Source organism: Parambassis ranga, chromosome 1 (assembly GCF_900634625.1).
Source record: "Parambassis ranga chromosome 1, fParRan2.1, whole genome shotgun sequence".
NCBI lineage: Eukaryota > Metazoa > Chordata > Actinopteri > Ambassidae > Parambassis > Parambassis ranga.
The window spans coordinates 11,242,923-11,270,283 of NC_041022.1; the positions used below are offsets into that span (position 1 = coordinate 11,242,923).

General features: G+C 42.5%; 4 protein-coding genes and 1 non-coding gene across 11 annotated transcripts in view; 2 read left to right on the forward strand and 3 right to left on the reverse strand.

Moving 5' to 3' along the window:
- Positions 1 to 3,137, reverse strand: part of klhl5 (kelch-like family member 5) — a 37,095-nt gene extending 33,958 nt beyond the window's left edge. The window contains exons 1-3 of one of the 4 annotated variants that reach the window (XM_028416615.1): positions 3,042 to 3,137; positions 1,591 to 1,654; positions 954 to 1,011 (exon numbers count right to left, since the gene is read on the reverse strand). In XM_028416615.1, the coding sequence (XP_028272416.1) occupies positions 954 to 1,011; positions 1,591 to 1,654; positions 3,042 to 3,084 (165 nt within the window). In that variant the 5' untranslated portion in view covers positions 3,085 to 3,137. Of the gene's footprint in view, positions 1 to 953; positions 1,074 to 1,590; positions 1,655 to 3,041 lie in introns of all 4 variants that reach the window. The other 3 variants (XM_028416620.1, XM_028416634.1, XM_028416626.1) reach the window with 3 other exon arrangements.
- Positions 3,121 to 7,414, forward strand: LOC114442855 (uncharacterized). 2 transcript variants are annotated; one of them, XM_028416681.1, is made up of 10 exons: positions 3,121 to 3,451; positions 3,899 to 4,144; positions 4,385 to 4,693; positions 5,343 to 5,453; positions 5,542 to 5,595; positions 6,597 to 6,632; positions 6,707 to 6,745; positions 6,829 to 6,855; positions 6,942 to 6,989; positions 7,176 to 7,414. In XM_028416681.1, exons 1-10 carry the CDS (start codon positions 3,364 to 3,366, stop codon positions 7,226 to 7,228), a joined length of 1,011 nt encoding a protein of 336 aa, XP_028272482.1. In that variant the 5' UTR covers positions 3,121 to 3,363; the 3' UTR covers positions 7,229 to 7,414. The 2 variants fall into 2 exon arrangements, with proteins under 2 accessions (XP_028272482.1, XP_028272473.1); XM_028416672.1 differs by lacking the exons at positions 6,597 to 6,632; positions 6,707 to 6,745; positions 6,829 to 6,855; positions 6,942 to 6,989; positions 7,176 to 7,414 and adding an exon at positions 6,149 to 6,587 and having other exon boundaries at positions 3,147 to 3,243; positions 3,357 to 3,451.
- Positions 7,277 to 14,522, reverse strand: fam114a1 (family with sequence similarity 114 member A1). Of its 3 annotated transcripts, none has more exons than XM_028416653.1 (13): positions 14,334 to 14,522; positions 13,162 to 13,482; positions 13,003 to 13,087; positions 12,395 to 12,627; positions 12,140 to 12,274; positions 11,902 to 12,054; positions 11,646 to 11,820; positions 10,573 to 10,658; positions 10,136 to 10,369; positions 9,867 to 10,006; positions 9,549 to 9,621; positions 9,153 to 9,206; positions 7,277 to 8,987 (listed from the first exon to the last, which is right to left on the reverse strand). In XM_028416653.1, exons 2-13 carry the CDS (start codon positions 13,474 to 13,476, stop codon positions 8,859 to 8,861), a joined length of 1,812 nt encoding a protein of 603 aa, XP_028272454.1. In that variant the 5' UTR covers positions 13,477 to 13,482; positions 14,334 to 14,522; the 3' UTR covers positions 7,277 to 8,858. The 3 variants fall into 3 exon arrangements, with proteins under 3 accessions (XP_028272454.1, XP_028272461.1, XP_028272447.1); XM_028416660.1 differs by having other exon boundaries at positions 11,685 to 11,820; positions 14,201 to 14,335; XM_028416646.1 differs by having other exon boundaries at positions 14,201 to 14,335.
- Positions 14,523 to 14,992: 470 nt separating this feature from the next.
- trnap-agg (transfer RNA proline (anticodon AGG)) lies at positions 14,993 to 15,064 on the forward strand. Its single transcript has one exon. It is a non-coding gene; the product is annotated as a tRNA-Pro (tRNA).
- An 838-nt stretch (positions 15,065 to 15,902) lies between these two features.
- klf3 (Kruppel like factor 3 (basic)) lies at positions 15,903 to 27,071 on the reverse strand. Its single transcript, XM_028399595.1, has 6 exons — positions 26,776 to 27,071; positions 20,956 to 21,016; positions 20,054 to 20,549; positions 19,545 to 19,689; positions 17,827 to 17,993; positions 15,903 to 17,521 (listed from the first exon to the last, which is right to left on the reverse strand). The coding sequence occupies exons 2-6, from the start codon at positions 20,995 to 20,997 to the stop codon at positions 17,340 to 17,342; spliced, it is 1,032 nt and encodes a 343-aa protein (XP_028255396.1). The 5' UTR covers positions 20,998 to 21,016; positions 26,776 to 27,071; the 3' UTR covers positions 15,903 to 17,339.
- Between the last annotated feature and the right edge of the window lie 290 nt (positions 27,072 to 27,361).

Consider the following 27,361-nt stretch of genomic DNA (forward strand, 5'->3'; position numbering starts at 1 on the left):
CGGCAGTGTTAAAAGTGATAGATGTGTACTATTAACCATATGTCAGACGCTCCAGACGGCGCAACAAGACAGATGATTATGGAGCACATCACCTGTGCGGCTGCATACATAATTAAAATGGTCTGAAGGTGAGCCAAAACTCCAAAGTGGATGTGTACCATAAACAAGATTAAATGTCTCAAAGTTCTGCCTGTGATCTCAGGAGGCTGCAGATTTCATTACAAACTCTAAAACTTCTGGATCGAACTAAAAACATAATGATTTGCTATTTTTTAAGTGCCAGTCTTGGTGCCAGAACAAAGGTCATCAAATGAAAAAAATGTCTCTTGGAATCCAATAGAACTTCTGTGTTCACAGAGGAAAGAATATGCAGTTGGTGCAGGGAGGCCAGGTTACTTTCAAAACACACACATTCATCAGCTGCATAAATATCAACAAAACTGAAACAGTTCCAAGCATCACTCAGGAGAGCTGTATCCTCCCAGAGTACCTGTAGCTATACCTGCAAAGTCAAGCGTTGGGCTCCAGCTTGTTGTTCTTGGCAGGCGTCCCTAAGCCTGGTGTCATGTCTCATAAGTGTGTTTACACTGACAGGCATGGCACTATGACTGCATAACATGGAGCATGGATGGTGCACGCACACACACACACACACACACATGTGACAACAACATACCTCTCTCTCTGTGGTTGGCAGTGTCACAACAAAGTACCCATACCCGAAAAACTCTGTCAGGATGCCAAAACATTCAGCCACTACACAGAACTGTGTAACATGCAATCACTGTGATACCTCTTAGCAGAGCTGTGTTAGCTTAGCCAAGTAAACTGAGCTAAGCTAATAATTTATTGACTTCTGGCCTAAGGTCTCTGTAGCTAAACACACAGCAAACACTCAATTAGACTGTCGTGACTTTCATGTTTTACCACGTGGGACCCAAGTGCCAACAAACCTGAAAGGAAGACACACTGGGAGGATTCACAGGCAGGTGGAGAGGCACACAGGTGAGACTAATGAAGGTGGAGAAGGCAGTTAGGGGGACAACAGGAAGCAACACACCACAGAAGGAATTCTTCCAAAATAAAACAGGAAACAAAACATCAGTCAGTACATTAATGGGAAAATAAGACATGGACTGCATATTTTTTTACATGCTCAGGTTAGTAAAATTAGGCCATAAAATTAATAATAATAATAATAATAATAATAATAATAATAATAATAATAATAATAATAATAATAATAATAATAACGTCTCTCCATGCTCCAGGTTAACAGTTTTTAAGTAATGCTACCTGAATAAAGAGTATTTGAACACCTGGCTTTCCTCCAACGATTCCGGCCCCCCTTTAGCTGTGCCTCTGCAAGTCCATCTGCTGGGGCTTCTACCTAATCAGCTCCAGTTATGATTTATTAGATGTTTGGCACTGTTGGCAGCACATCATACCTCTGAGTCATGCTGTTAAGACTAAAAGGAGGTTTACTTTACTGTTAATGCTGCTGTAAACCAAGTGTGATCACCCAGAAGCTTTCTATCCCCACACACACACACACACACACACACACACACGACAACAAGAAGGCCACACCTGTTGTTTCTTATCCAGGTTTCAAGGAGACTCTGGGATCCTTCAGGGGCCTCCAGCTGGTCCCCTGAAAAATGAGGAGCATTCGGTTTTACTCATTCACAGCACAGACCATTCTGATCAGGCCATTCCTCCCTGGAGGTTATCGTCTAGCTCTCAGCCTGTGTGCCATCTGCTTGGAGTTGTGCAGCTGTGAGATAACACAGTGTAAGCACAAAAATATGTAGTAGAAGGTAAATGTTGGTTTCTCTGTGTTGGCTGTCTTGTTCCTGGAATGTAATTAGAGGGATAAAATAAAAATGTCCTAAAAGTACACATTTTGACAAGTAGAGTCAAATTAATTCATTAATTAAATGAATGAATGAATTACATGCATACAGATGAAATAGTAATACTGTGTTTTTCACTTGCAATACTGTCAAAGTGGCTCCACTGTGGTACAAGTCCTGACACTTGCTGACATGCCACGAATCCCCTAATTCTATCAACAATCACAGGCTGCCTGGTGGTAAATGCATTTCAGCTATTTATTCAAAAATATTTAGAAATGCTCAAGATGTCAAGCAGCTTTGATTGGGTATAAAAGCACAGAAAGTGATTTTTTTTAGTTTTGGCAGCTTCTATCCACCTCTATAAGCTGCCGACTGAGCCCTGAGAGACGCAAGCTGCTGTGGAGTGGAGATAAGACCCTACCTGCCAGCTGTACTCATCACTGTGTTTGTGGATTTGACTGTGTGTGTTTGTCTGAGGCTCTGTATATACGTGTGTGTTCACATCCCAGGACTGCCAAGATAAGTGGTTCTCAGGAACCCAACCGTAAAATCTGTGCTACACTAAACACCCAACAGAGATCAAGTTAGACAGTACAAAGGGAAAATACATATTACTTTGAATATAGACAAGAACATGGAAACATAACAATGGGAAGCAGCAAGAAGAAGAAGACGGTTTGTAAGGGTATTTTCTCATAATTATGAGAAACACTGAAGAAACTACTTAAAACATATGTAGAAATGTCTTTACAGTATATGTGAATAATCTCATGGACAGAATATACCTTTATTTCAAGTGTGTTGGTTTTACTGTGGAAGCATGGAGGTGTAGTGTGGTGGGCTGGGGTGAAACAATACTACCAGTATGACTGCCCCGTGTGCAGTGGAGTTATTTTTAGTTAAGCCATCATTATTAGAAAACAAAGGTGAATCTAGTGTTCTTTAACACTGCTGGTCCATGCCATGAACACCGTCCAGACCACTGCCTTTCGTTCAATACTCAGCTATGATAATATACGTGTCGATTTGAGAGTTATTAGCAATCAGCCTGTTGTGTTGGACCACAGACATGCCTCACCATTAGTCCCTCTCACATTGTACATCTAAACCTCTGTTCTTTAGCAGTCACATTCACCGTCCACATAATCCATACCAAAACATAAGCACAACCTTTCTACTTACACTTGGCTGATAGAAACTCTCTGTTGTCCCTGCCACTCTCCATTTCTCACTCTTTCTGAGAAAACAACAGGAAGTGTAATAGGAAGTGAAGTTGCTTTGTATTCTGTGCGTGTGTCTTGTGCTGCTGTCGTCTGCGTCTATGAATCATGTCGTGAGGACTTCTTAGACACTGCCAAAGGCTACTCTCGTGGACAGAGACGGGGTATGAATGCGTTACTTCAAATCTCAAGAAGGAAGGAGACACCACGAGCCACAAAGTCATGCCTGTGTCAGTGTGAACTGTGACACAGTGTGAGTGTGCTTTTAATCTTACAGTACAACTATGTCAAGAACGGCCCTGATTAAACTTCTCTTCGTTGGGATCCTCACCTTCATCATCTGCCTACCAGAGTTCTTCACAATATACAGAGGTGGGTCATCCAAAGAGCTTCAGAGAGAGTCCACATGCAAAACTGTAGTTTATATACTGTATATTCTCTTTAAAGTTAAGCTTTAGAGGAAGTTAACTTTCATGTCGTTAGGGTGCTTTGTGTTGTTTTTTTCTCTCTGCTCTGATTCGATGTCTCAGTTAAAAATCAGACCCAAATATAGCTTCGTACTCTGACTGACAGCTGCTTTGAAAGCATGGTGCCTTTCTGAGAGCAGCTTCCTTTAACCTGTGTACTTGCGCACGTGTTTGTCTAGAGTGGATTTTCTTCTTGTCTCTCCTGTCTGTCACAAACAAACTGGAGGCAACAGCTTCCATTTTAAGATGCTGCTCTGATTTCTTACTTGCTGTTCTCCACTTTGTGCCTTCTGCCACAGAGAAATTGTGAATTGAACTGAATCCTTTGTTGTCGTTCTCTTTATTCTTGCAGTATCAAAAGTGAACTTCTTCTGCCTTCCCTATCCACCTTGTGAACAAGGAAATACAGTGAAGAAGGGTGAAAATAGGAAGACTGATGATTCTGCAGTCACAAGAAAGGACATGTGTGACTTTCCTCAGCAGAATCAAAGCAACATGACAAACTCGGCACCAGACGGAGATAGTTCAACGATGAGCTTGTTCATGTGTGAAGCCAACACAAACATGGCAGAATTAGACAACAACACCTCATTTACAGGTATTGCACAGTTAAATATTAAACAAAAGTTGTGTTACTTACACCAACATTTTTGTAGCATTTTCTCTAGCTTGTTAACTTCAGAATGTCTTTAAGCTGTAATTGATGCCACACCATCACACCTGCTGCACATCAGCACCATTAGGTTGCAGGTGTTAGCATTTAGCTAGCATTAGCAAGGCTTTAGACCCCAAGTTTAGGCCTTGTTTTCCATCATTACATCCATCTGTCTTTTCACAGATCTGACGTTCAGTCTTGAGGTGTCAGTCGAGGTTCAACTCACTGATGCAGAGACCCTCAATCTCACCTTGTATGGTCGCAGCAATCACAGCTCCTTACACCTCCACTCACCTGAGGAGGAGGAGGAGGAGGAGGAGGAGAAAGAGAAAGAGAAGGGTGAAGGACAGAGGAAAGCATTCTACTGCTGTCTCCCTCGCATGCCTGCCTCTGAACCAGCCAATCAAAGCCGCTGTCTCCTTTGGCTCGCCAATCTAACAGTTTTGACTGCAGCAGCGAAGGAAGAGCTGCCATGGAAACGGACACAGAAAGGTTGGTGTCAGTGATGAGGGAGCAGAGCTTCTTTGTTCCCCATGTGGCCAGAGCGGTTTGACTGTAAGGAGGGCGAGGACATAAGAGGAGGCCAATCTGTTTTCGTTCCAATGAAGACTGCCCTCTCTCAGTCCACAATGGAGTCATTTTTTTCAATAGAACAAATTTCCATCAATTCCTCTGCTCTTGACTCCAATCTCAGCTTTGTGGCTTAGTTTCATTCTCTCTGTGTACTGCACGATCAGTCATACTTTCCAAGACTCCACAGTACATCTTAATCTCCTTGTATCTCCAAGCCTGTATTGATTTTGGCTTTCTTTCTTTCTTTTCGGCTCTACCATGCTTAAAGCTACAACTGTCATATTTTCCAGTGTGCATGATGAAAGCTGGAAATCCATCTCACACACTTTTCCTGCCCCATTTCCACCAGGCTTTCCCATACACTCTGCTGCCTGTCTATAACTCTTTCTGCTCTTATTCCTTTGACTTTTTGCTTCCTGATTTTCTTTTCTCTTTTTCCTCCTCACTTGTATATTTTTTATATTCAGACTATTTAGTGCTAGTACACCTTTTTGTCATCTTATCCTTTTGAGATGTAAATATGAAGATGAAAGCCTCGACCTGTTCTGTGTTCCTCTCTGTCCTCCAGATGAGTGGCAGTGTGGGATGAGGATTCTCTGGCTGGCTCTGGTGTGCTCGGTGTTGCTGATGATAGTTACAATTGTGATCACTGAAATCTGCAGAGGGAAATACTTGTGCAGTAAGACACACAAAAACACACAGCACAGTTCAAGCTCATCTGGCCCGTTTGATAAGAAAAAATAAAAGCTTCCCTTTTTGTTTGGCAGGAAAACCCAAGGTGTGCCCGGTTAGCTACAACTTTACTGGTCACCATTTGAATGGTAAACACAAAAATCTGAATTTTTCTACTTTGCAGATGAGTTTTGAAGTTTTTGTTACACGTGTCAATCAGTCAATTGAGTGATAATTCAGAAAATTTGAGCAACCTTTAGTTCTGGGTAATTGAAATTTACAAGCGTGCATTTGTGCAATTGTGGTCCATGAAGACATGATTACAACACTATAGGAAGTGGGTTCCTACTTACAACATTTTGTTGTAGAAATTGACTGTTAAATTCAAACATGACATCACACCGCAGTACATTGCATCAGAGTACGACCATAAAGCTATACACAACAAACCCAAGTGTCCTAAAACTCCTTCGGCCTGATAATAAAACATGTCAAGGGGCAAGGAATTGTAACCAAAACATGCAGCTAAAACTTCCAACCAGATAATAAACAATTAAAATGTTAGAAAACCCTGGTCTGACAGAGAAACATAAATCAGTGAGGCCTGCAGACAACATGATGGCCTCAGTTTTCTAGGATGTTTACAGGGGAGTGCTGCAGACAGACTGGATCTGGAAAAGGGTCACACTGTTACTGTTGCAGGGGTCAACAAAACTGGCTCAGTCAAGAAGAGAAGAAGCTGGCACCAGGACAACAAAGGTCCACAGAGGAGACAACCGTCAGAAAGGACTGAAGACTTTAACCCACAGCTGTCCTTTTCACCTGATTCAATGCTGTTACTACCTCCTTCCCAAGACAAGGAAGAACAGAAACTAAACGTTTCAGTCTGCAGTCAAGCTAAACGGACCATCTCTTGTACCAGAGCTGTTGATCAGCTGTCCCAGAACAACAAATATCCCTTTATTTGTTCCACTTACTGGAAATCTAGCAGACAGTCCTGAGGGCATCATCCTAAAATAGTTATATTAATCATGCACCAGACCCAAAAATAAACAAACAAACAAACACTAATGCAGAAACAGAGTCATAATCTGTTCTGCACAAATCACAGCTGTGATCTAATATATTGTGTTTCTGCTATTTCTTCCAGTTGGACAGAAGCCAACAGAAGTCAGTGCTCCCAACGGTAAACAGAACCCTGATTTCATAATTATAATCTGCAATGTTCAGGAATTCTAACTAACATTTACTGCCAAACAGGAACAACCCTCCTCTCATATCGGCTGCAGCCTTGGTCAGGTCGGTTTACAGAAGTACACATGATTAATCACAATGATTTTAATGTGGTCAGTGAGCACATCTGTCTGTTTATCATTGCACAGGTCTCCCACCTATTCAAGAAATTGAAGGTCTGAGAATGCACACACACCTACACACACAATGACAGGTGTACACTGGTTTTAAGGTGTTTAACACTCTTCATACATTTCTTCAGATGACATAAATACTCTGCTGGATGGAAATATTGACCACTGCTATACAGGTAAAGTCACTAAAGCATCAAACAAGCTAAAAGAGTTAATGTTTATCTTGTATTTAATGAGCAGGTTGAAAGTCAAAATTATACATTAGATGACACCTCCATAGTTCAGATCGCCCCATCTAAACCCTTTGTAAGTGTCTTTTAACACTAGTGTGTTAATTACCTTCTTTTTTGTGATATCTTTAGAAAATCTACATCATCGCTGCCCTTCCTCCACTAGAGAGGAGCAGGCCTGGTAACAGAGGAGCAGCAGAAGGAGCACAGATAGACCACTGCAGAGAAATATCTGAGCCTTTTAACAACAGTTTACATGTTTATTTCCAATGTTTAATCTTCACACAGTCTAAGGGCACTTTATTAGAAATGAGTCTTTATACATTTGTAAACTGTCCACTGTTAAATAAATGGATCAGCCTCCAAACATCTTCAATACAAATCATTGTGTGAACTTAAGGCAGAAGCGTGGCTAATAAACAGCCTTACTCCATCTGGCTGTGGCTGAAAGGAGCCAAAACATTTGGACAAGACAGAACAATATTTTCTCTGCTTGCATCAAAGATTCTCTAAATGGGGTAAAGCAGAAGTAAGCAGAAGTAAAGAAAGGAAGGAATAATCTTTCAGAGGTCTGAAAACATGTCTAAACATTTACAATACAGAGCTATATTACAATATAGAGCTATGTGTGGATGTGTGTGTGTCAGGGTGTTCATGCAGCAGCAACCTGTGAGCACACCTTAGCATAAAGATTGTAAAGAGGGAGAGGGATCCTCAACTCGCATCAGCTCCACTAAAGCTGTTTGCCCTTTTTGTACTAGCCTAATGTTTGGTGTAATCAGCGTTACCAAGATGGCTGCTGTCACCATGGGCCTCAGAGCCACTTGTTGAGTTCAGGCTAACGGTGACCTCATAGAGGGGCTCATCCATCTTCTCTCTTAATGGTCCTGTCTCCCCTGAGACCATATGTAGGTTGAAATGAGTTAAGAGAAAGGATAAATGGATGGGTCTTAGTTCATTGTTTAGCAGTTAGCTAAACTGGAAGTGAGCCCTTAAAGAGAGAAGCTCAGGAGACATATACATCTCTTAATAGTCTGCAAAGGCCAAAACAAAGGAGGTCCAAAACATGACTCAGAATTAAAACAAGCATCATAATACACACATTTCTGTTTTTAAATTCTGTTTACAGTCCTTATGCTAAGCTAAACTAAGCTAAAGGCTGTAGCTCTACAGGGAGTGGTACTCATGTCACTCATTTTTAACTGAAAAATGTTAAAAATGAGTGACATGATGTTTGTAACCTACACTGGATGAGAATAAAATATAAGGTAGTGTTTCTTCTTATAATTTAACATATAGACAAATCATTTCAAACACTGGCATTTAGTCCACCCCAGATTAAAACAGTTAAATCAAACGCATTTTACTAGTGTTAGTATTATTTCTGTTGCTATAGCAACAAACCATAATGAGTGCAAAGAAAGCATCATAAACACTGCTGTGGAGTCCCTTCAATAGAACGAAAAATCTGTTTTTCTGTTGGTTCAGAAAATGTAAAAACACCACTGTGTGTTATAAAGAGTCACGCTGAGATTAGACACCATTTGGTTCTTTAAGCAAAAAATATCAGCGTCCAAACAGACCAAATAACATTCATAGATACACAGTGGTAGACCCTCACATACAGTCAGTATGTGGAGCATTTCTACATGTAACTGTTACTTAAAGCGTTACCTCCAAGATTCTCAAGGTGTTCTGTTTGAGGCGGCACTTACTTTAGATTAAAGCACTTATTTTTCTGTTCTCTACACTTTACTGTACAACAATAGATATAAGCAGGTGAGCAGGTAGCTTGTGTGCATTAATGTGTGTGTGTTAGTGTTGTATCTGTGGTGCTGGCTCTGTGGTTGGTCGGGAGTGGTGGTGGCTCTGGATGTGGGAGATCTGCAGGACAGGCAGCAGCAGCTGAAAAGCATTCTGGATGTAGTTGGTGCTGTTGGAGCCCTGTGGGCAGAAGATGCTTTATCCTTCATCTTTATCTATATATTCATCATCATCATCATCATCATCAATATATAATCATCCTTGTATAATTTAGTTTAGTTTAAGAAACAGTTTATTTAGTCAGCAGTGAATCACAGTATATAAATAATCACAAATATAACTGACCTCTTGCAGCACACTATCCACCATTGGATTCAACTCCTCTGCTTTCCTCTGTCCCTGATAGACAGATCATAAGATCAATGTAGAATCAATCAATTATCTTACAGCATCCAGTGTCTTACAAATTATATATGGGGGATAACACGAGTCTAACATGTTCACGTTCCTACATGCAGCACACTTTACCCGCCAAGATATCTAGGAGGTCGTTCTCAGAAAGAGCAGGGATTAAAAAAAAGAAAAGTTTACCCAATCCAAACCTGAACCTTGATCACACTGACAAGGTTAGACTAAGGCATTGATGGTTTTGGTCATTATATATGTATGCCTATATCTAGTCACACATTATATATGTATCCCATATCACAATACATAATAGTAACAAACACCATCACCTACCCCAACAAGAAGCAGTGTGTCAGAGAACTTCTTGGCTAAACACTCCACCTCCTTACACATGGCACATGTTAACCTGGGAAAAATATATAGATTTCAGATATAGATATCACTCTTCTGATTAGGACTCCTCTGAAAAACAAGGTATCACAGGTCATTGCATTAACTCACTTATTTTCAGTTACATCCCTTATATTATAATAATAATTAATGTTCTCCATAAGTCTCATGATTTATGTTGTGGGGATGTACCCAAAACGTTTGGTGCCTAGAATGTGTGTGTGAACACCATGTCCCCCAACTTTAAGTGCACACATGTACCTGGTGAGTACGTGTGCTTGGTCTCTGGCAGGCTTCTCCAGCTCTTGACCATGGAGGATGAGCTCTGCCACCTTGTGGAGCTGCTCAATACTGCGAGCTGTCACTTCAGCCAGACTCCCAACTGATGACAGGTAGACAGCCTGAAGGAGATGAGCACACACACACAGACACACAGAATAACCATATTCAATCAATTCAGGTGGTGACAGCAGGAGTAAAGGTGAATAAATTTAACACTGAAACAAAAAGCAGAGTAGAGCTGAACTTGCCTCTACAGATCTGGGGTTGCTCTCTTTAGCCTTCATTTCCTCTTCTTCTTCGTCCTTCAGCTCCTCCTCCTTTGTCTCCCCTTGCTCCTCTTCATCTTTCTTCTTCTCCTCCCTCTCAATCTCAGCAGATGAGGCCTCTCCTCCTCCTGTCTGGTCCTGTGTTTCCCTGCCAACTGTCTCCGTAGTGACAGGCTCTTCCACCATGTTCACCCAATCATGGGCCCTCATTCGAGCCTGGAGATGCACAATTACCATCAATCAGCTCTGCACGGTGAGAGATCGCCACCCTGATGTATGCTAATCAGATGCATGTATGCTAATGTTGGTTCTCTATATGTGGAGTCGATCATGCAGAAGGAGTTCAAAGTTGCCAACTTTTACTGATATTTCCTACAGGACTGGAGGGGTGTGTGTGTGTGTGTGTGTGTGTCCTTTACCTTGTTGAGCTTGTCCGGTGTTGCAGCAACATGAAGTTCAAACAGCAGCTCAGTGAGAACACTCACAAACTCCTCTCCATCAGCAGCTGACAAAGATAAACAGACACATTCACTCCTGTCACTACAGTATCCTTCAATTTACACAGTATGTGTGGAAGTCATGCATATTTGTACCACATGTTGGTAATGGTTTGATTTCCCCCATGCTGACATTATAATGATAATATTCTCGATTGTCTCCAGTGAACGGCAAAATTGCCTTCATGCCAAATTAACTGTGTGGCTCACATGCAGATTTAACATCTTGATCTGATGGATCATGCTGTGCTGGCTTTCCTTCAGTCTGTAGGGTGCATGTGTCAGTGACCTCTGAACAACAGCACAGGATCAGGCGGCGTGTTCAACCCTGCAGGTAAAGGGACACCTGTCTGCTTTGAGCCGTGCAGTGCTGTCACAATCTACCTAAAACCTTTGAAATATGAAAGTGTCATGAGGCTGGTGAGGTATGATGAAATCAAAAACATACGGCCTTGACTTCAGTAGAACTTATTTAACTTCATTAGCAAGGATAAAAGGTTTGGTGGGCTTTTGTACACTTCCTAAAATATAGAAATGCATTATTGATGATTATATTTTTTTCACATATTCGTTTTTCTAATTCTTACATAAGGGAAATGTTGAGAATGTTGGACACTGACAACAATTTACAACTCATAATTTTGATGTAACTGATCTGCGATGATTAATGCTGCAACTGAAACAGAATTGTTAAGTCCAGATAGATTAAAGGTTTCAGTTAAAAAACTGCAGTAAAAGTAATTAGCCTGAGCAACAAGACAACAATCATTACTGGAAAACCTCATGTTTTTGCAGTATCTCTGTCCAGGATGATAAAATCAAAATATGTCCTCCCTCTGTGTAAAGAAATGTAGCTGCTGCCGGCATATCTCTATGCATGTGTGCAGCTGTCTGGGAGTATTATCCATGTCCCCATACCAAAAGTCTGCCAAATGCCACCTGATCCAGGGTCGGTGCTCAGACTTCACCTCTACCTGGCTGGTCTGCTCACTCACATAAAGGGGTAGAACAGTGTATTTGGGAACTTTGATCACCATTAGCCTTCGTCTGTCCTCCTTCTTCTCCTTCCTCCTCTTCTTCGTGCTTGATGAAAATCTCTTTGATAAAAATCAGCTCTTTCTTCATTTCTTCCTGCTCCTCTTCATCCAGGGAGGACAGAAAGGCTTGGACCTACGACAGTAGATTATATGACTGCACTATTTTAAACAGATTTTCTAATGAGTGCTCAACATTCCTGACCCTCATGTGTACCTTTGCTTCACTCTCATTGGACAGGATCTCCAGGGCCTCGAGGTGCGACAGGCCCTGGTAGTCATCGAAAAGAATGCCGTAGTGAGCTGTGGGAGCACTGATTGGCTGGTTGCTGAGGCGTGCTCGCTCTTTCTCCTTTGCTTCCTTTAACATCTGAAAGATCACATCAGTGAAGTGTGCAGCTGTCGGTCACTTTGCGAAAATCACCAGGTCATGGAGGGACAGTGGGTTTGCATACCTGACTCAGTGAAGCGGTCTTCTGCATCAGGGTCTTGGTCTTTTTGAAGCCTGGGTCACTCTCAGCAAGAACAGTCATGGTCTTCTTTCCAATGAACTCTAGAGCATCCAGACCTCCACTGATCACCGACTTACCCTGAGAGATGAACACACAAAGACACACAATGACTCTGCAAAGATAATAAATGCACCCCCCCCCCCCCCCCCAATAAAAAACAACAGGAACACACTCCTTGATGTGTGTATCTTAACTGACTGTGTTCTGCACAGCGTGTGTGATCGTAGAGAAAACACCCCTGCTAGAAGTCGAGGCAGCATTCACAGAGGGCGGCAGGTCGGCTTCTCCGGTCTCATCTCCACCCTCTCTCTTCTCCATCACTCCCTCCTCTTTCTCCTCCTCCTCTTCCTCCCGTGCCTCCTCTCCTACTGAGGTCCGCTGGAGACGAAGAGCCTCTCCAGCCTTCACCTTAACTGAAGTCAGGCTCTGACCTGTACACAGAAACGCAAAATCTTAGACACACAAAAAGGGTGTCTGTGTGTGTGTAATATACATTAAAGGCTGGTGTATATTACATTATGAAAACTAGTAGCCTACATAAAATATACTGCCAGAAATCCAAAGAAAATGCTGTATTTTGCCTCTGAAAGACCACTTATTATAGTGTTTAAACAAGTTGTGTTAAAAAGTTAAACCTGGCTTTTTTCACACAACGTGTGTGTAAATATTGGCATTGACAGATGAAACAGATGGCCAGTAATCCAAAGGTGTGTGTGGACAGAGAGTGTAAAGTCTGTTTAGGGAATGGAAGAAACTGAACAGAAGGAGGGATGGTAGTCAGAGCTTGGATGGAAAAAGGGACTTACCGACTGTGGAGGTGGCGCTGCTCAGGAAAGATTTCCCCCATGAACTCCAACCACCCCAACCTGTTTCCTTTTCCTGGAGTGACCTCTGCACACACAGTCACATACATTTAGATTACACAGTTGCTAGAAAACAGAGAAGAAGTAGAGAAACTTACACACCTTCACATCCTCCTCTTCGGCCTCTGCATCAGGCTCTAAGCTCACTGGTTGGTCACATTCTATCACCTGACCCTCGGTGAGAGGCTCTGGTTGGTCAGCCTGACCATCTGATGAATCCGATTTGGTGGCAGTGGCAGCGGTGTCCTCTCCGACTGTCTCCTCTGTAGGCTGTGTAAGGTCAGAACACTCTGGGATGGATGGAGGATGCGGCGAGGTTGAGGGTGGAGCGGGTTCTGCTGGGACATCAGGATCAGCGGGGGAGAGCTGTGCGAGTGGAGGGGTGGGGTCTCCGTCTGTGGGGGCAGCCTGGGACATGGTGATCTGGAAAAGGGTAGATCTGGTTTAGTTTTGTGCTTTTTTTATCCTGCAACTAAAATACATGTTACATAAATCTGAATTTTAATTTTGAATTCAACATGTAATTCTGCAACTCCTTTAAATTTCTTTCTTTAAATTAGTTTTGCCATTTGTTTTCCTCACTTTTCATGAATTTTAATGTTGTGGAAAAATACATCTGGATAAATATCGCCATCCTGTGGTTTGTTGTAGCACATACATTTATATGACTGTCATCCAATGTTTTCAGTCAGGACTGAGTTTGTTTAAGGCTGTTTCCAGGCAGCAAAATGTCATTTAGAATCACCTTATCTTTGATTTATTGTACATATGACGTGGTAAATAAACCGCCTATAAACCTATGCACACTCACAAGAAATGTAGAAACAAGAAGCTGCAAAACAGCTATTCTGTGACAGAGAAAGAAGTTTAAAACATAAAATGTTTAACCTCCAACATAAATACAATATATAGTAATATACATAAAAAGAATCTCTGTGTTAACTGGTTACAATAATAATTTTGTACCATGTTAAATTCTCCTGTGCTCCTCTAACACTATTTAAAGCCTGATTCCTGCTTGACAGCACAGAGAAATGGATACAACGACCACTGTTACACTGTATATCAAAGCCAACATGACAATGAATCTTATTCAGCTTCTAAACGAGTCTCACACACAGACACACACACATTAACTGACCTGCAGCTACTTAAACAAAAAGGAGAAATGGTCAACTTGGTTGCAGATTTAACTCCATCAGCTGAAACCCATAAAGGAAACTTATAAAGCAGAAAGAGTGTTTTGTTTGTGTGAAAGTGACGGTGCAGCTCACCCGTGTTGTGCCAGCCAGCGGCTCCTCTTCCGCCCCGCCACGTCGGCAGGCCGGTCAGCGGCCGAGCCAAAGAGCAACAAGCGGCAAGATGGTTCCGGCCCGAGGAACCACAGTGACGCTCCCACCGGAAGAAAGGACAGTACACACTCACATGTGAACTGTCACTGTGCTGTTTGTGAACCAGAATGACTCTTAACATGCCGACAGGACAATCTGTCCATCAGCAGAATATGTACTTCCTGTTTCACAGTTTTATGGGCTTTCTAGTCTGTAATTAAATGGCGTCAGTTGTTTACACAAGTTATCCAAATTTTTATCCAATTGTTTTTTTTTTTTTGCAATTTCAATATTTCTGTTTTCGACTATTGGACTAGTTTGGCCACATGATATAAAAGTTTAAATCTCTGTTTTGATGTCGGGACGAAATCTCACGGCAGCAGGAGTGAATCATCTTGCTTCATCTGGATAGTTGCGTATCAGTGGCAGTTACATTAAATGTGTGTCGCAGCTTATCAGACCATTGATTAAATAAAATCACTGTTAAAATGTTATTATTATAAAAAAGTAATTTACAAAAAAGGCAAGAAAATTAGAAAATGACGTACCTAGACAGGTAGATTTGATATCCTTAGATGTAGTATTGAGGCAAACAGTGCACCGGCTCGTTGGTCTAGGGGTATGATTCTCGCTTAGGGTGCGAGAGGTCCCGGGTTCAAATCCCGGACGAGCCCTCTGTTTTTACACTGTATCATTAAATGTGTGTCGCAGCTTATCAGACCATTGATTAAATAAAATCCAACCGTGACCGTCAATACAAACCCTATGATCCTCTGAAATAATCCAAATAATTGTTTAATTGTGCAGATTACTCACACTCAAAACAACAGTATAACTGGTTTGATCAGTCACTTAATACTAAACCCTTATAGCAGTGAATGTTTATCTTCACAAAGGTAAGCTCATCTTTTTCAAAGATGACAATGGTGTAGCATATTGTTGCACCTAGTCCATAATATATATTATTTTATACTATAGGATGTATTGTCAATCATATGCTGATTTGGTGTGACATTTTGTCTTTTAATCACTTAAATATAAAATGATTAAATCTGATATTTATTAATGACCACACTATAGCCAGACACAACAATCAATTGAAGGCACAATGATTCATGCTGAAAATATTATCATTACGTTTATTAAAAGATATGAATATTCTGTTTAAAAATGAAAAATTGCAGATAGACCTGTACAGTTATATGTTCACAGTTTAACGCGTTCCCTTTGAATTGCAAACAATTAGATTAAAAAGAGATAGGGTTTACACAATATTATAGAAATGTGTAATAGAGTATCAAAATCATGCTTAACAAAAACCTTTAATTGCCCTTTCAGTCTAGTAATCAATTATAAACTGTATATTTATATATATATATATATATTACAACTTGTATTTGCAGAGATACAAAAACAACATATACGAGCAAAAACCGCAGGAGCAAATGCAGATCAGCTGAGGCGCTACATTCGGTGCAGGTGTTTGTGTGTGTGCTTGTGAATAAATGAAAGGCTCACACCTTCTGGCAAATGACAAACCGGACATCTGCTGAATGTTTCTGATCAAACAGAGCAGCAAATCTGTGAGTAGAAAATGAACTAAAATATCTGGCATTGGGGAATGTTACAGAATATAACCTGTATATATATAACTATATACTATATAAAGTGCACACTGGAGATGTACAAAGATGCTAACTATTTTGTTCTCCAGAAGATGTAAGGAAAAAACAAACAAACAAATGTGCTCTAAATCATGGCATTTGGTAACTTATGACCTTTGATTTGGACAACAGGGGGGAGTTTTCCCCATTGTGGGACTAATAAAGGTTTTCTTAATCTTAATCTTTTAGATTACATTTAATCTCTGATGGGCTGGAATATAAATCATCTGCTCCTGAAAGACAAAACACTTTAAGAGCATGTTTCCCTGCTTTGCGCTTTGTAATTTTTCCTATATAAAAGTGTCATACAATAATAAAAAACATGGTGTCACATAACAAACTGAAACATAAGTTTATGGATACATGATATAAGACATTTCATTGCTTCTACCCTTAAACCAACCAAGTGGTGTCTTTTCATCACAATAATGCCCCTATGCAGCAACTTTCACATTTCTGAATGAAAACATTACAAAACACTTCACTCTGACAGTTCCCATTAAAAAACCCCAAAAGCACAGAACACCAAGTATGAGCTGCTTTTAATAAGTGCATGCATCGTGTTGTGTGTGAGTGTGTGCATGTGCGTGTATGTGTGTGCGTGTATGTACAAGAGAAAGCGAGCATTAGTTACCTGGCATCACTTCATGATGTAAGCTTGTAGAGGCAGATGAGGTGTGTGGTGTTATGATGTTTTTTTTACATGTAGCGGTCTATGAAGAAGGAATTAGCATTATGTCACAGGTAGCGGTGCTAATGATAAACAACAAATACAACAGCACAGTAGGTGTGATATAATACATTCTGGAAGGATTCACATTTTATTGGCTTAGCTTGCAAAAAGTGTGTGTGTGTGTATGTGTCCAGGGTTTTTAGTTGAATGTTTGCAAAGCAATGAGAGCCGGTGCTGCACAAATAAGCTTGAGCATGCCATCAGGACGGGGTGCAGTTTGGATCTGCAGCCACAAGAGGCCGTTGCTCTCAGGCCAGCTGAGATGCAGCAGCTGCTCTTTTAAGACAAAAAAACCGTGTCTGGACCTTTCACAGCTGATCAGAGGTCTGGTACTGTAAAACAATGTGAAGAAAGAAGCAAGCTGACACCAGCTCAGTTTTTAGGCTAATGAGGTGAAAAGATTTAAACTTGCACCCTGAGGAACGTTTCCCTACTCCCTGTCAGAGTCCAGCGATTAAAAGAAACCAAGCTCCCCTCAAGTCAAAGTGGTACAGTCCAACATTTGAACCCAGCACAGAGTTTCTTTCAAGTTGCCCCTGGCGAAGGTTTTTTTCACACCAGGAGGTGGCGTTTCTTGTGCAAAGCCAGGTGGTCGGAGCGGGAGAAGCTGCGCTCACAGTCGGGACACTGGAATGGTTTGACTCCTGTGTGCTTGCGGAAGTGTCTCGTCAGCTCGTCTGAACGGGCGAACTTCCACGTGCAGCCTTCCCACATGCACTTGTACGGTTTCTCCCCTGTACAGTGAAAGAAAAAGAGATTTTTTAAAAGGTGTTCATTCAGACAAAGGACCTTACTTCACATATGCACATGTGTACATGGTGCCATGAATTCCAGAAGTAGAAAGACTGCACAGCTTAAAGCTGCTTCTTTAAACTGTTTTCTCTTTGTTTTGAAATTTAGAAAAAGTGTCAAGATGTTTTCAATAATATAATATCATGAAAGACCAGTGATTTAGTTCACTGATATTTTTCTTTATCATCTTAACAATTAATGGCAAAATTGTCTTTTAAATGGACAAAGATCATGTTTCCTTTCTCACCGGTGTGTGTCCTGCGATGTGCTTTGAGGTGTGAGCTCTTAGTGTACACTTTGTTGCAGCCTGTGAAGTCACAGCGGTGGATTCGTCTCTTTTTCAGAGAATCAGGGGAGTCAGCGGGGAGAGGATGCTTTGTGCCCGGGTGAACTATTACTGATGGGTTGTTACACCTGTAAGACAAGAAAACAAAACAAAAACGAGATATTAACCTCCGTTTTTTTACCTGTCCTCAACAGATCTGACCAGCAGAGGGCACCATCGCCCTCTGTCACAATGCTTGAATCTAAACGCAGGTTTTAATTTTAGACTGCAGCTTTTCTCCAATACAACAACAGCTTCTGCTAGTCAGGAAGTATAAAAACACCTCCTGCCTTTTTCCAGTCTACCACGCCTCTGCTTTGTCCTGTCACCTCTGTCATCACTGATGTGTTTTTTTTTTAAATCCACCAGTCAAAACTTACATTCACTGGAAATCTGTGCGAAAACAAAACCTCCAAGAGTCTGAAAGCTGAGAAATAATAGATGACTTTTGCAAAACTCAGAACAGATTAGGTTTCTGTCAGATTAGATCGTATGTGTGTGTGTGTGTGCGTGTGTGTGCATTCAAGTTCAGTACAAAATATAAAGTTGACAAATGATATCAGAGTTGAATACAAGACCAGAAGTTCCCCGTCTTTACAATTAAAGGGTGTGTGTGTGTGTGTGTGTGTGTGTGTGTGTGTGTGTGTGTGTGTGTGTGCGTGTGTGTGTGTGTGTAAGTGGCGGTTGAAAGCAGGTGTCGAGTGTTGAAATATGAATCCCACGCAGATCAATTCTACATAAAGGAATGTGAAGAAATTCCCCTGCGAGAAACACACACACACACACACACACACACACACACAAATAACACAACGGCCAAACAATCAGTATTAAATGTAGCAGCAGTATGTTTACATTAGTGTGTGTGTGTGTTGTGTAGGAGAAGTGATGACAGATAAAGGCACACCCTTTTTTTCTTGAGGATTCAATTATTTCACAGTTGGCAGAATGACAAGGACGGCAACCGCCCTGCCAACTACTGCAACACAAACACACACACTAACTGCCGGTTACTCCTCACTATAGGGGCTCATACAACCTGCAATTATTTCTGAAAAAGTTGAGAAGGAGGTGGACAGGGGGGGAGTGTTAGGGAGCGGGAGAAGTTGAACAATGAGCAATAAATAAAAAATTACAGGAAGCCTCAGAGTGCAGAAGGAGAAAGCAAGGAGGAAGAGGAATTGGAGGAGGTGGCAGGATCAAGATGGTTGATATGAATGCGTGTCACTTTTTTTAAACTATAAGGAGCTGCTGATCAGGGGCATGGCTGATGGGCAGAACTGGAAATAAAAGACGCCACAAAGGAATGTCAGGATGTGACACACCCAGCATACAGTGTGTGTTGATGTGTGGTTCACAGTGACACTTATTATGTTAACCTGGTCCTGTGTTATGACTGTAAATCAGGGACTCATCTCTGTCAAACTAAAAAAACTTCCGCTCACACGTTGAAACACACCAGAGTATGCAGAGTCCTGTAACTACAAAGATCACAGCAGGAACGTGGATTCATCTGAAATGAACTCCCTGACCTCCACTTCCATATAAAGTAAAAGCAGCAGACGGTGAGACTTGTGAAACAGTTTGTCGCTTTGTTTCACAACATGTGAGTTAAAAGTGCTGGTCTGTGCGTTACTCACTCCTCACTCCTGATGACCGATGACTTCATGTCATGTCCGATGTGTGGGTCATGGTGGTGAATGAGTTCAGGGCGGGTCTCCGGTTTGATCGGCTTGTGCAGGTCGTGGACATCGCAGCGTGGTTCAAGGTGCTTCGTGGAGTGAACTGTGATGAGAGGACCGCCATGAACACACATTTAACATCAGACATTTATAGTCCCCAGAGTCCCCACAGTAATATTTTGGTAATATTTCTTAATCCTAATTTGTTCCCTAGGGATGGTCTCTGCACACAAACACAGATAATGGACACACAGATGGAAGATTCAGATACAATGAATCCTGCAGAGGATATCAGTGACCTCCGGCCAACCACAGAAAACAGAACTAAAAATATGGCTTCCTTTAGAAACAAGAATCAGTGTTATTCTAACAAGAGAGGAAATGAAAAGTACTTCCTCAAATTTCAGTAAAAGATCTGAAACATTTAAGAAGAAACTAATTTAGGAAAAATATAATTTCAAACTCACCTGTTTTGTGCTCTCTGCTTTGATGATGGTCGTCGTCACAGGCAATGGGTGGGCTCACCATTAGTGGTGGAGGCAGGTGAAGAGGCCAGACGGACAGAGGCAACATGACAGGGGACACCACGACCCCCGAGTGTGAGCTGATCAGGGGAGCCACCATGGTGGGGTAAGAAAGTGATGGAGTGGGTGGCGGGAGGACGTGAGAGGGCGATGAGCGGAGCTGGGAGAGCGGAGGGGAGCGGCGCGGGGATCCACGGCTGGCTGTGCTGTGAGGGGAACATGGGGAGCTATGAGGGGAGGCTGGGGAGGAGGTGCAGCGAGGAGAGGAAGAAGAGGAGATGGAGGAGGAGCGCTTGCTGACTGACAGGTCCACGGGCTCCAGCTGGGTGTGCGGTGGGTTGTTTGGGGTGTGAGAATGGGGAAACGTAGGCATGTGCACTGGGTAGATGGGTCCAGGATGAGGGAAGATCACACCGTAAGGCTCTTTCAAGTAGAAGGGCTGTGGGGAGGAAGGGGAGAGGAGGGAAGCAGTGTGGGGACACAAAAGAGCACAGAGTTGAAAATTTCCGTTCTACTTTGAATAACAGTTTCTGCCACACAAACAACTACAGCCAGCCAAAAAATTTGAAACTGTTATGTCTCAGCATACAGTGTGTGTGTGTATGTGTGTTCATTACAACACTGACTGGCAGTGTGTGTAACCATTGTATGCAAATGTCCACTGTACAGTAGCCTGTTTGTTCAGGAAGAGCTGGAATGTGGGAACCAGTCTGTCTAGACACGTAGCAAGAGAGTGTGTGTAGGTGTAGGTATCTGTGTATGTTTGGGAAGGGGTGGGTGTGAGGTGGCTGTATGGCATCACAAACATGTTCAGGCATGATGAAACACACACACATGTGCCTTACCGTCTCCATGTCTGTCTTTAAAGGGTAATCATACATCAGCATGGCTGCACAGGCCAGGCTCCTACAAAATAAAACACAATCAATTAACAACAAATCAGCTGACCTTGTTAAGTCATTCACCACCACATTTTGTAATTAGTATGGTTTCACACGTAGGTGTATTCATCAACAATCCTATTTATTTGTCTTGTTAAAATTATAAAATGATCTCATTTCCTAAAAATGGAAAAGTGAAACCACATAAACTAGAGGGAAGGATGAGACGTCTGCCGTTAAATATAGGTGGATTCATTCAACCTCACAGCAGTAAATCACTTCAAACAACAACCTGAAACAAACATTTTACACATCTTTTTGTCCTCTCTACTCTCGCTGGCTGCCTCACACTGACAGTCGGTCCATCCCGATTCTCAGACAATGCTCTGTATGACTTAAGGGTGTGTTGTTTTACCTCCAGTTCCAGGTGGCGAGAAACTGCCCAGTATCAAAGACAGTGCAACTTCTCACATCACTTCTCAAACATTCACATGTGTATACACACAAACACACACACACACCATCTTGGTGTGTCAAGAGTTTGGATCAAAAGCGTGTGAGGTTTCAAAGGTGGTTCCAGTTACCTTGGCTTTGAATGGCCAGGTGCAGCTGGGATGACTGTGTGTTTGTGCCTAAATTAGTGTGCTTTTAACCATCATGTGTGTTCAGTGGAGGCAACATGAACTGTCAAAGGATGCAGCCTGAGGGTGTGTGTGTGTGTGACCTGATTAAAGTCCACAGTCTGGAGACAAGTTAGCCTTTAATTATTAACAAATTCACAAGAACACAAGCCATCAGCAGAAATGCACGCGCACACGCACACACACACATACACACACAAACACACACACAGTCCAGATGGAGAGCAGACCAATAAGTGGGCAGGATGCTTGCTAGCTGGGTCAGGAAGGGTGTGAACATGACGACTGCAGCCTCACCCTTTGCCCGGCTCCAGAGAAACAAAAGAGCCTGCAGTCAGGTGTGTATGTGTGTGTGCTTTAACGGTGTGTTTGCTAATCCGGGTTAGTATTGTATTGTGGTTCAACCGGAGGTCAAGCAGTTGTTCTATTGGTGGCTGACAATCACACATGTAGGTGACAATAGCACACAAACAGACAGACCTGATCTACAATGTTCCAGCAGTAATGCAGATTGTGTGAACTGATAAAAACATAACACACACATATCTGACTCTTTAACACTTCACACAAAAATGTAAAAAGCAATCAGTCCATAATGATGGAAACACCAGAAACTAAAATCTAACTGCAGCCCCACATGTGCACACCTCCTACTCACAATATCAGTTAATCTCTCGACTCTGTGCGAGTCACAGATTACATACTTCTCTTGTTTGTTTTGTCTGACCCACAGTCCAAACCTCTAAAACAGACAACTCTTAACTTTGGTCTTAAAGTGTACTGCTAAACATGCAGTGGATATTTCACTAATTCTTTGCTTTATTTATTTTAGAGAAAATTAGCAATATTTGTTTTACACGGTAAAACCGTGGCACAGGATCTGTGCATACACAAGAGTACTCAACAATCCTGATCCAGGATTTCAGGAAGAGTTTCTGACACTGACATAGTAACTCCTTTGACTGTAGGAGGTGATACTGAAACCACTAAAGTCTTTTTTTTCTTTCACAGGCTGGCAGAGGTGCAAAAGAGATCTGAAAATCATTTCCCGTAATTTGGGAGCTCTGTAGCCTGATAAACAAAAACATATGTATGTGTTACAAGCCAGTTAAGTACAGAGTTGTACAGCTGGATGCCATGTGTGTATATCTGTGTGGTTGAACATGTTCAGGTACTGAGAGAAAAGCTTTAAAAACCTCAGTTATCTGTACATTTCTCACAAAACCCCTGCAGCATGTTCAATTCCTTTGAAGAACACATACGTTAACTAGAACATACCATTCCTCTCAGAGTTCACCTGTCATATCCATCTCTGACAAACCTGCTCACGTGAAGGTGATGCACGAGGACGAACGTGAGGGGCACACACTGCTCCACAGAAGAGTCACACAAAGTTTAAACAATTACAGGAAAGACATTTTATTTAGCAGATGTATCCTACTCAGTGCACAGATAAACACAAATCTGCAGCTGCAGCTTGTTTGTTGCCTTCATTTCAGAGCTTCAATAAAACAAAGCTGCAGTTCCAAAAATGACCACTAGATGCTGGCTCCAAAAGTGAGTTAACCACCACGATCCTCAATGTTAAAACAGCTACTAGAAATACTCATGTTTACTGCCTCACTTGCTTAAATTAATGTAAAGCTTAAAGTATAATTGACCGCTGCTAACGACACATGGTTGCTATTGGAGACCCCAAGCTGTCTGCTTCAGCTCCTCTGCAGACTCAGGTGCTGCCATGATGGCGACAGGTAAAACCACCACGCGAAGATTTGATGCGCGTAAATATCGACACGGCTGTAGGCCGGCAGCGTGTTAACATTACCCAGGTGTAAACAGATACAAGCTAAAAATGTCAATAATGTTAGCAATACAGCTAAAATAAGTGCAGGTAATAACAGAGTATGTTCTTAGTCATGACCACCACTCAGTGATTGTTTTTTTTTTTTTACTGTTGAGTTGTATAACCATTTCAATGAATTCTGGCTGTTGGATAAAAGCACTGGATTTAAATTACTACATCCCTGGAAGCATCATCCATATTACAGCCTCCTCAGACCAGACAGCTTCACCAGGCTATTTTCAGGTAGATCTGTTAATAAAAAAAAAAAATCAAAGACGAAGTGAAGAAAGAGGTGCATCCGTATGTCAATAAGCCATCCTGTCCTGAGTGTTTTCCCCCTGCGCCCTGCTACAGGGCGTGTGTTTGTGCATGTCTACAAATATTGTCCTTCTAGGTCAGTAGAGCTACTGTGTACTCAACCCCAGCCCTCTCAGCAAACACGTCCTACAGCACCTCTCTCTCTGTCTCTCTCTCTCTCTCTCTGTCTCTTTTGGATCTTCGTTTTCTGCACCTCTTCTTCTTCAGCGATCAGTCACGTCTCTACTACTGTATTTATCTGAACCACACACACCAGCCCACTCTCCCCCTAACTCTCTATGAATGATATAAAACAACATGAGTGAAGGGGAAAATATTGTGGCTTGGAGTCCCTGGCTACCGACTCAACCACACACACACACAGAGCCGCACACCAAGTTTCTGCTAGCTCAACAGAATACACACACTAAATCACTAAAGGACTAAATTATTACAGGCACGCATGCAAGCACACACACACCCACACACACACACACACACACACACACACACTAATGGCAACAGGCTGGAGATGATGAGATCACCAGAGAGACCAGAAACCTCCAGACAACAGCTTTGTCCAAGAACACACACACACACACACACACGGTTTGCTCCCTCCTTCGTCTCCTTTTTCTCATCATCTCTTGTCAGTCCTGCTCTGCTCACATCAGCCTTTACCTGTTCACACTGCTCAGGGGAATTACCCAGATATTTAACATCCAATTTGCATGACTCTTACTGCACTCTTCCAATTTACTCACCCTGCTCCCTAGTTTCACCCCTTTACCTCACTTACTACTCCTCTCACACTCAAGCCATCTATTCGCTTATTTTGGCTTCCCATTCTGAGCCCACTTCTCCTGTCCTTTAACTCCCTCAAACACACACACACACACACACACACACACACATAGAGGCGCACACTCCTCTCCAGCAGACTGTGAGGCTGCAGGCCTGCCGACCTCAGGGGGAAGCCAGAGGGGGCCATCAGCAGGGGAGAGGAAACAGGATCCATCGTCACACAGACACACACACACACAGATACACACTTTTAAACACACTGGAGTTGTCATAAGACACATGCGTACCTCAAGTTGTCAAAGACAGCAGTGCTTTGAGTCTGTCCAGACAACAGGAGAGGACAGCGGTGGAAGGGGAGAACAAGCAGTGCTGCCAAAGAGGAGAGAAAGAGAGAGAGAGAGCAAGCGAGCGGAAGCCCTGAGAGTTTAGTCTGACTGTTATTATTTCCACACTGCGTGATGGGTCGGGGGGTGTAAAGAAGAGAAGGAGGAGGAGGAGGAGGAAGAGGAGAGTGAAGCCAAATGGGGGGTGCTGCTGCAGGGGGCCTGCGGTTTCCTGTCTGACCCCCCTTCCAACACCACATCCACACACACACTGCAAGAATGAGAGGAGAAAAGGGGGGAATGGAAGGAGAGAAAAGGGCAAAGAAAACAGCCGCTCTGACCAAACTATGTCAAAATGGAAGTGGAAAGAACAGGCAGAGACAGAAGCAGAGAAGAAAACCAAGTGGGTTTCAACCAAAATATGACAAAACTCCAATGAACCTCAAACATGGGGAGGGAGGGGGGTGCACTAAAGAAAGGGCTACACAGTCACAGTGGCTCAATCCAGTGGTTTGAAGCTCAAGTGTGTGTATGTGTGTGTGTGTGTGTGCTGGCATGTATGTGAAGTTGTGTAACTGGTTACAGCTTTTTAGGTTTATGGCTTGTCTGTGGCCTGTAGTGTCCTTAAGTTCTCATGGAGAATCACCAACTATTCAGCATCCAGGAGTTTAATGTTTAGCCCTAATGTTCATGTGGACATGCCCTTTGAGCACTTTCAGTGTGTGTGTGTGTGTGTGTGTGTGTGTGTGTGTGTGTGTGTGTGTGTGTACACAGTCTTGCGCATTTTGTTCCACCAGATAACATCAGCATGTTGATTCAGGAAAAGAAGGCGTAGGGATAGGTGGGGTATTTGGGGGGAGCCCGTGTGTGTGCTGACCTAATATTAGATAAATAAACAAATAAATACATAAAAGAGGCACCTTTTACTTAAGGTGTTGATAGAAGAAAGCTTCAAGACAAAAGAAGCAGAGAAAGAAAGAGAAAGAGAGGGAGAGGGAGATGTCGCCCTCATTCCACCCGACCACCCCCCACATCCCTCTCTCCTCCCTTATTTCTCCCTCACTTCAGGCTCTAAACAGGATAAGGGCTTCATATGCCAAGTGGAATGTGTGACGCAAGCCTCAGCCTTGAAACAAAGCACAGGAAACAGGGAGAGACAGAGACGGAGAAACACACACATACGGACGACAGAAAGACATGTGTATTGTAAAGGATGCAGTGAAACAGGAGGGCAGACAGAGAAACCCAGGTCTCATTCACACACACACCTGTCACACACCTCTCCATGTGAAAACCATGCGGCTACGCTCAGGGCCATCTCTCACACACCACCTGAAAGCTGATATATGAGTCTATGAATCAGCATGAATCAACCATTTTTGAGTATTTAAGGTCAATTCAAATTGTATTTATTTAGATTTTCATAGCAAGTTCACACTGAGCTCAAAGTGAACATTTCAATATAAAAACCACTAAGTCCATGTGATTACACCAATAACTATCACCTTATACCCATAAATAAAAAAACATCTGTGTTAATTAACAGCAGCATGCTCTTTATAAAGCTCCAAAGGCTAAAAATAGCTGCGTCCTTATAGCGGGTTACATAAGTAATCAGTCAGATCTGCAGCCATCACCAGGTCAATAAATCAGAGATACAGCCAAATACAGCCATTAATCACACACACACACACACATACATCTCATTAAATTCTGAATTTATGGACTTCTTCTCCTCCATCTAATAAACCGTGCTGTAACACAACACATCCACCACATCACAACTTTTAAAAGACCACGTTGCAATTACAGGCTTTACTGCACACACACACACATCCAAGAGGAAATAAGATCAGCATGCCGGGCTCAGACCTACTTCTCAGTCTTCAGTGTGTTCCTCAGGCTGACAGACGCTGCTTTCACAAACTCAATCACACAACTCCGCTGAAAAAGTGACGCAGGCGACGATCCGCCGTGTCACTGACACATGAGGGAAAAAACACGATGATCGATGCCTCCACAAAACTTCCCGAAGTTACGAAATTCCCTCGTCTCTCTCTCGCTCTTTAGTTGTATGTGTGTGTGTGTCTCTCCGTGTGTGTGTGTGTGTGTGTTTGTGTGTGTCTGTACTTTTGTCGTTTGGAGAAACTGCTGCTGTCACATGATCCTCTGTCTGTTCTCCGTGGGGTCGGGCCGCTGGGCGGGACCGGGGCGGGGTGGTCCGGTGTGTGTGTGTGTGTGTGTGTGCGTGTGCGTGTGTGTGTGTGTGTGTGTGCGTGTGTGTGTGTGTGTGTGTGTTGCAATTTTAATTTCAAGTGTGGAGCAGGCAGCCAAGAGGAACTGTTAGAGTCACTGCAGCTGCTTAATACATGAACGAGCCTGATCATTCTTATGTAAGTTAAATTAAACTGAACATGTGACCTATTCAGGGCAATGTGTAAGAAAATAACACAACAAAAAAA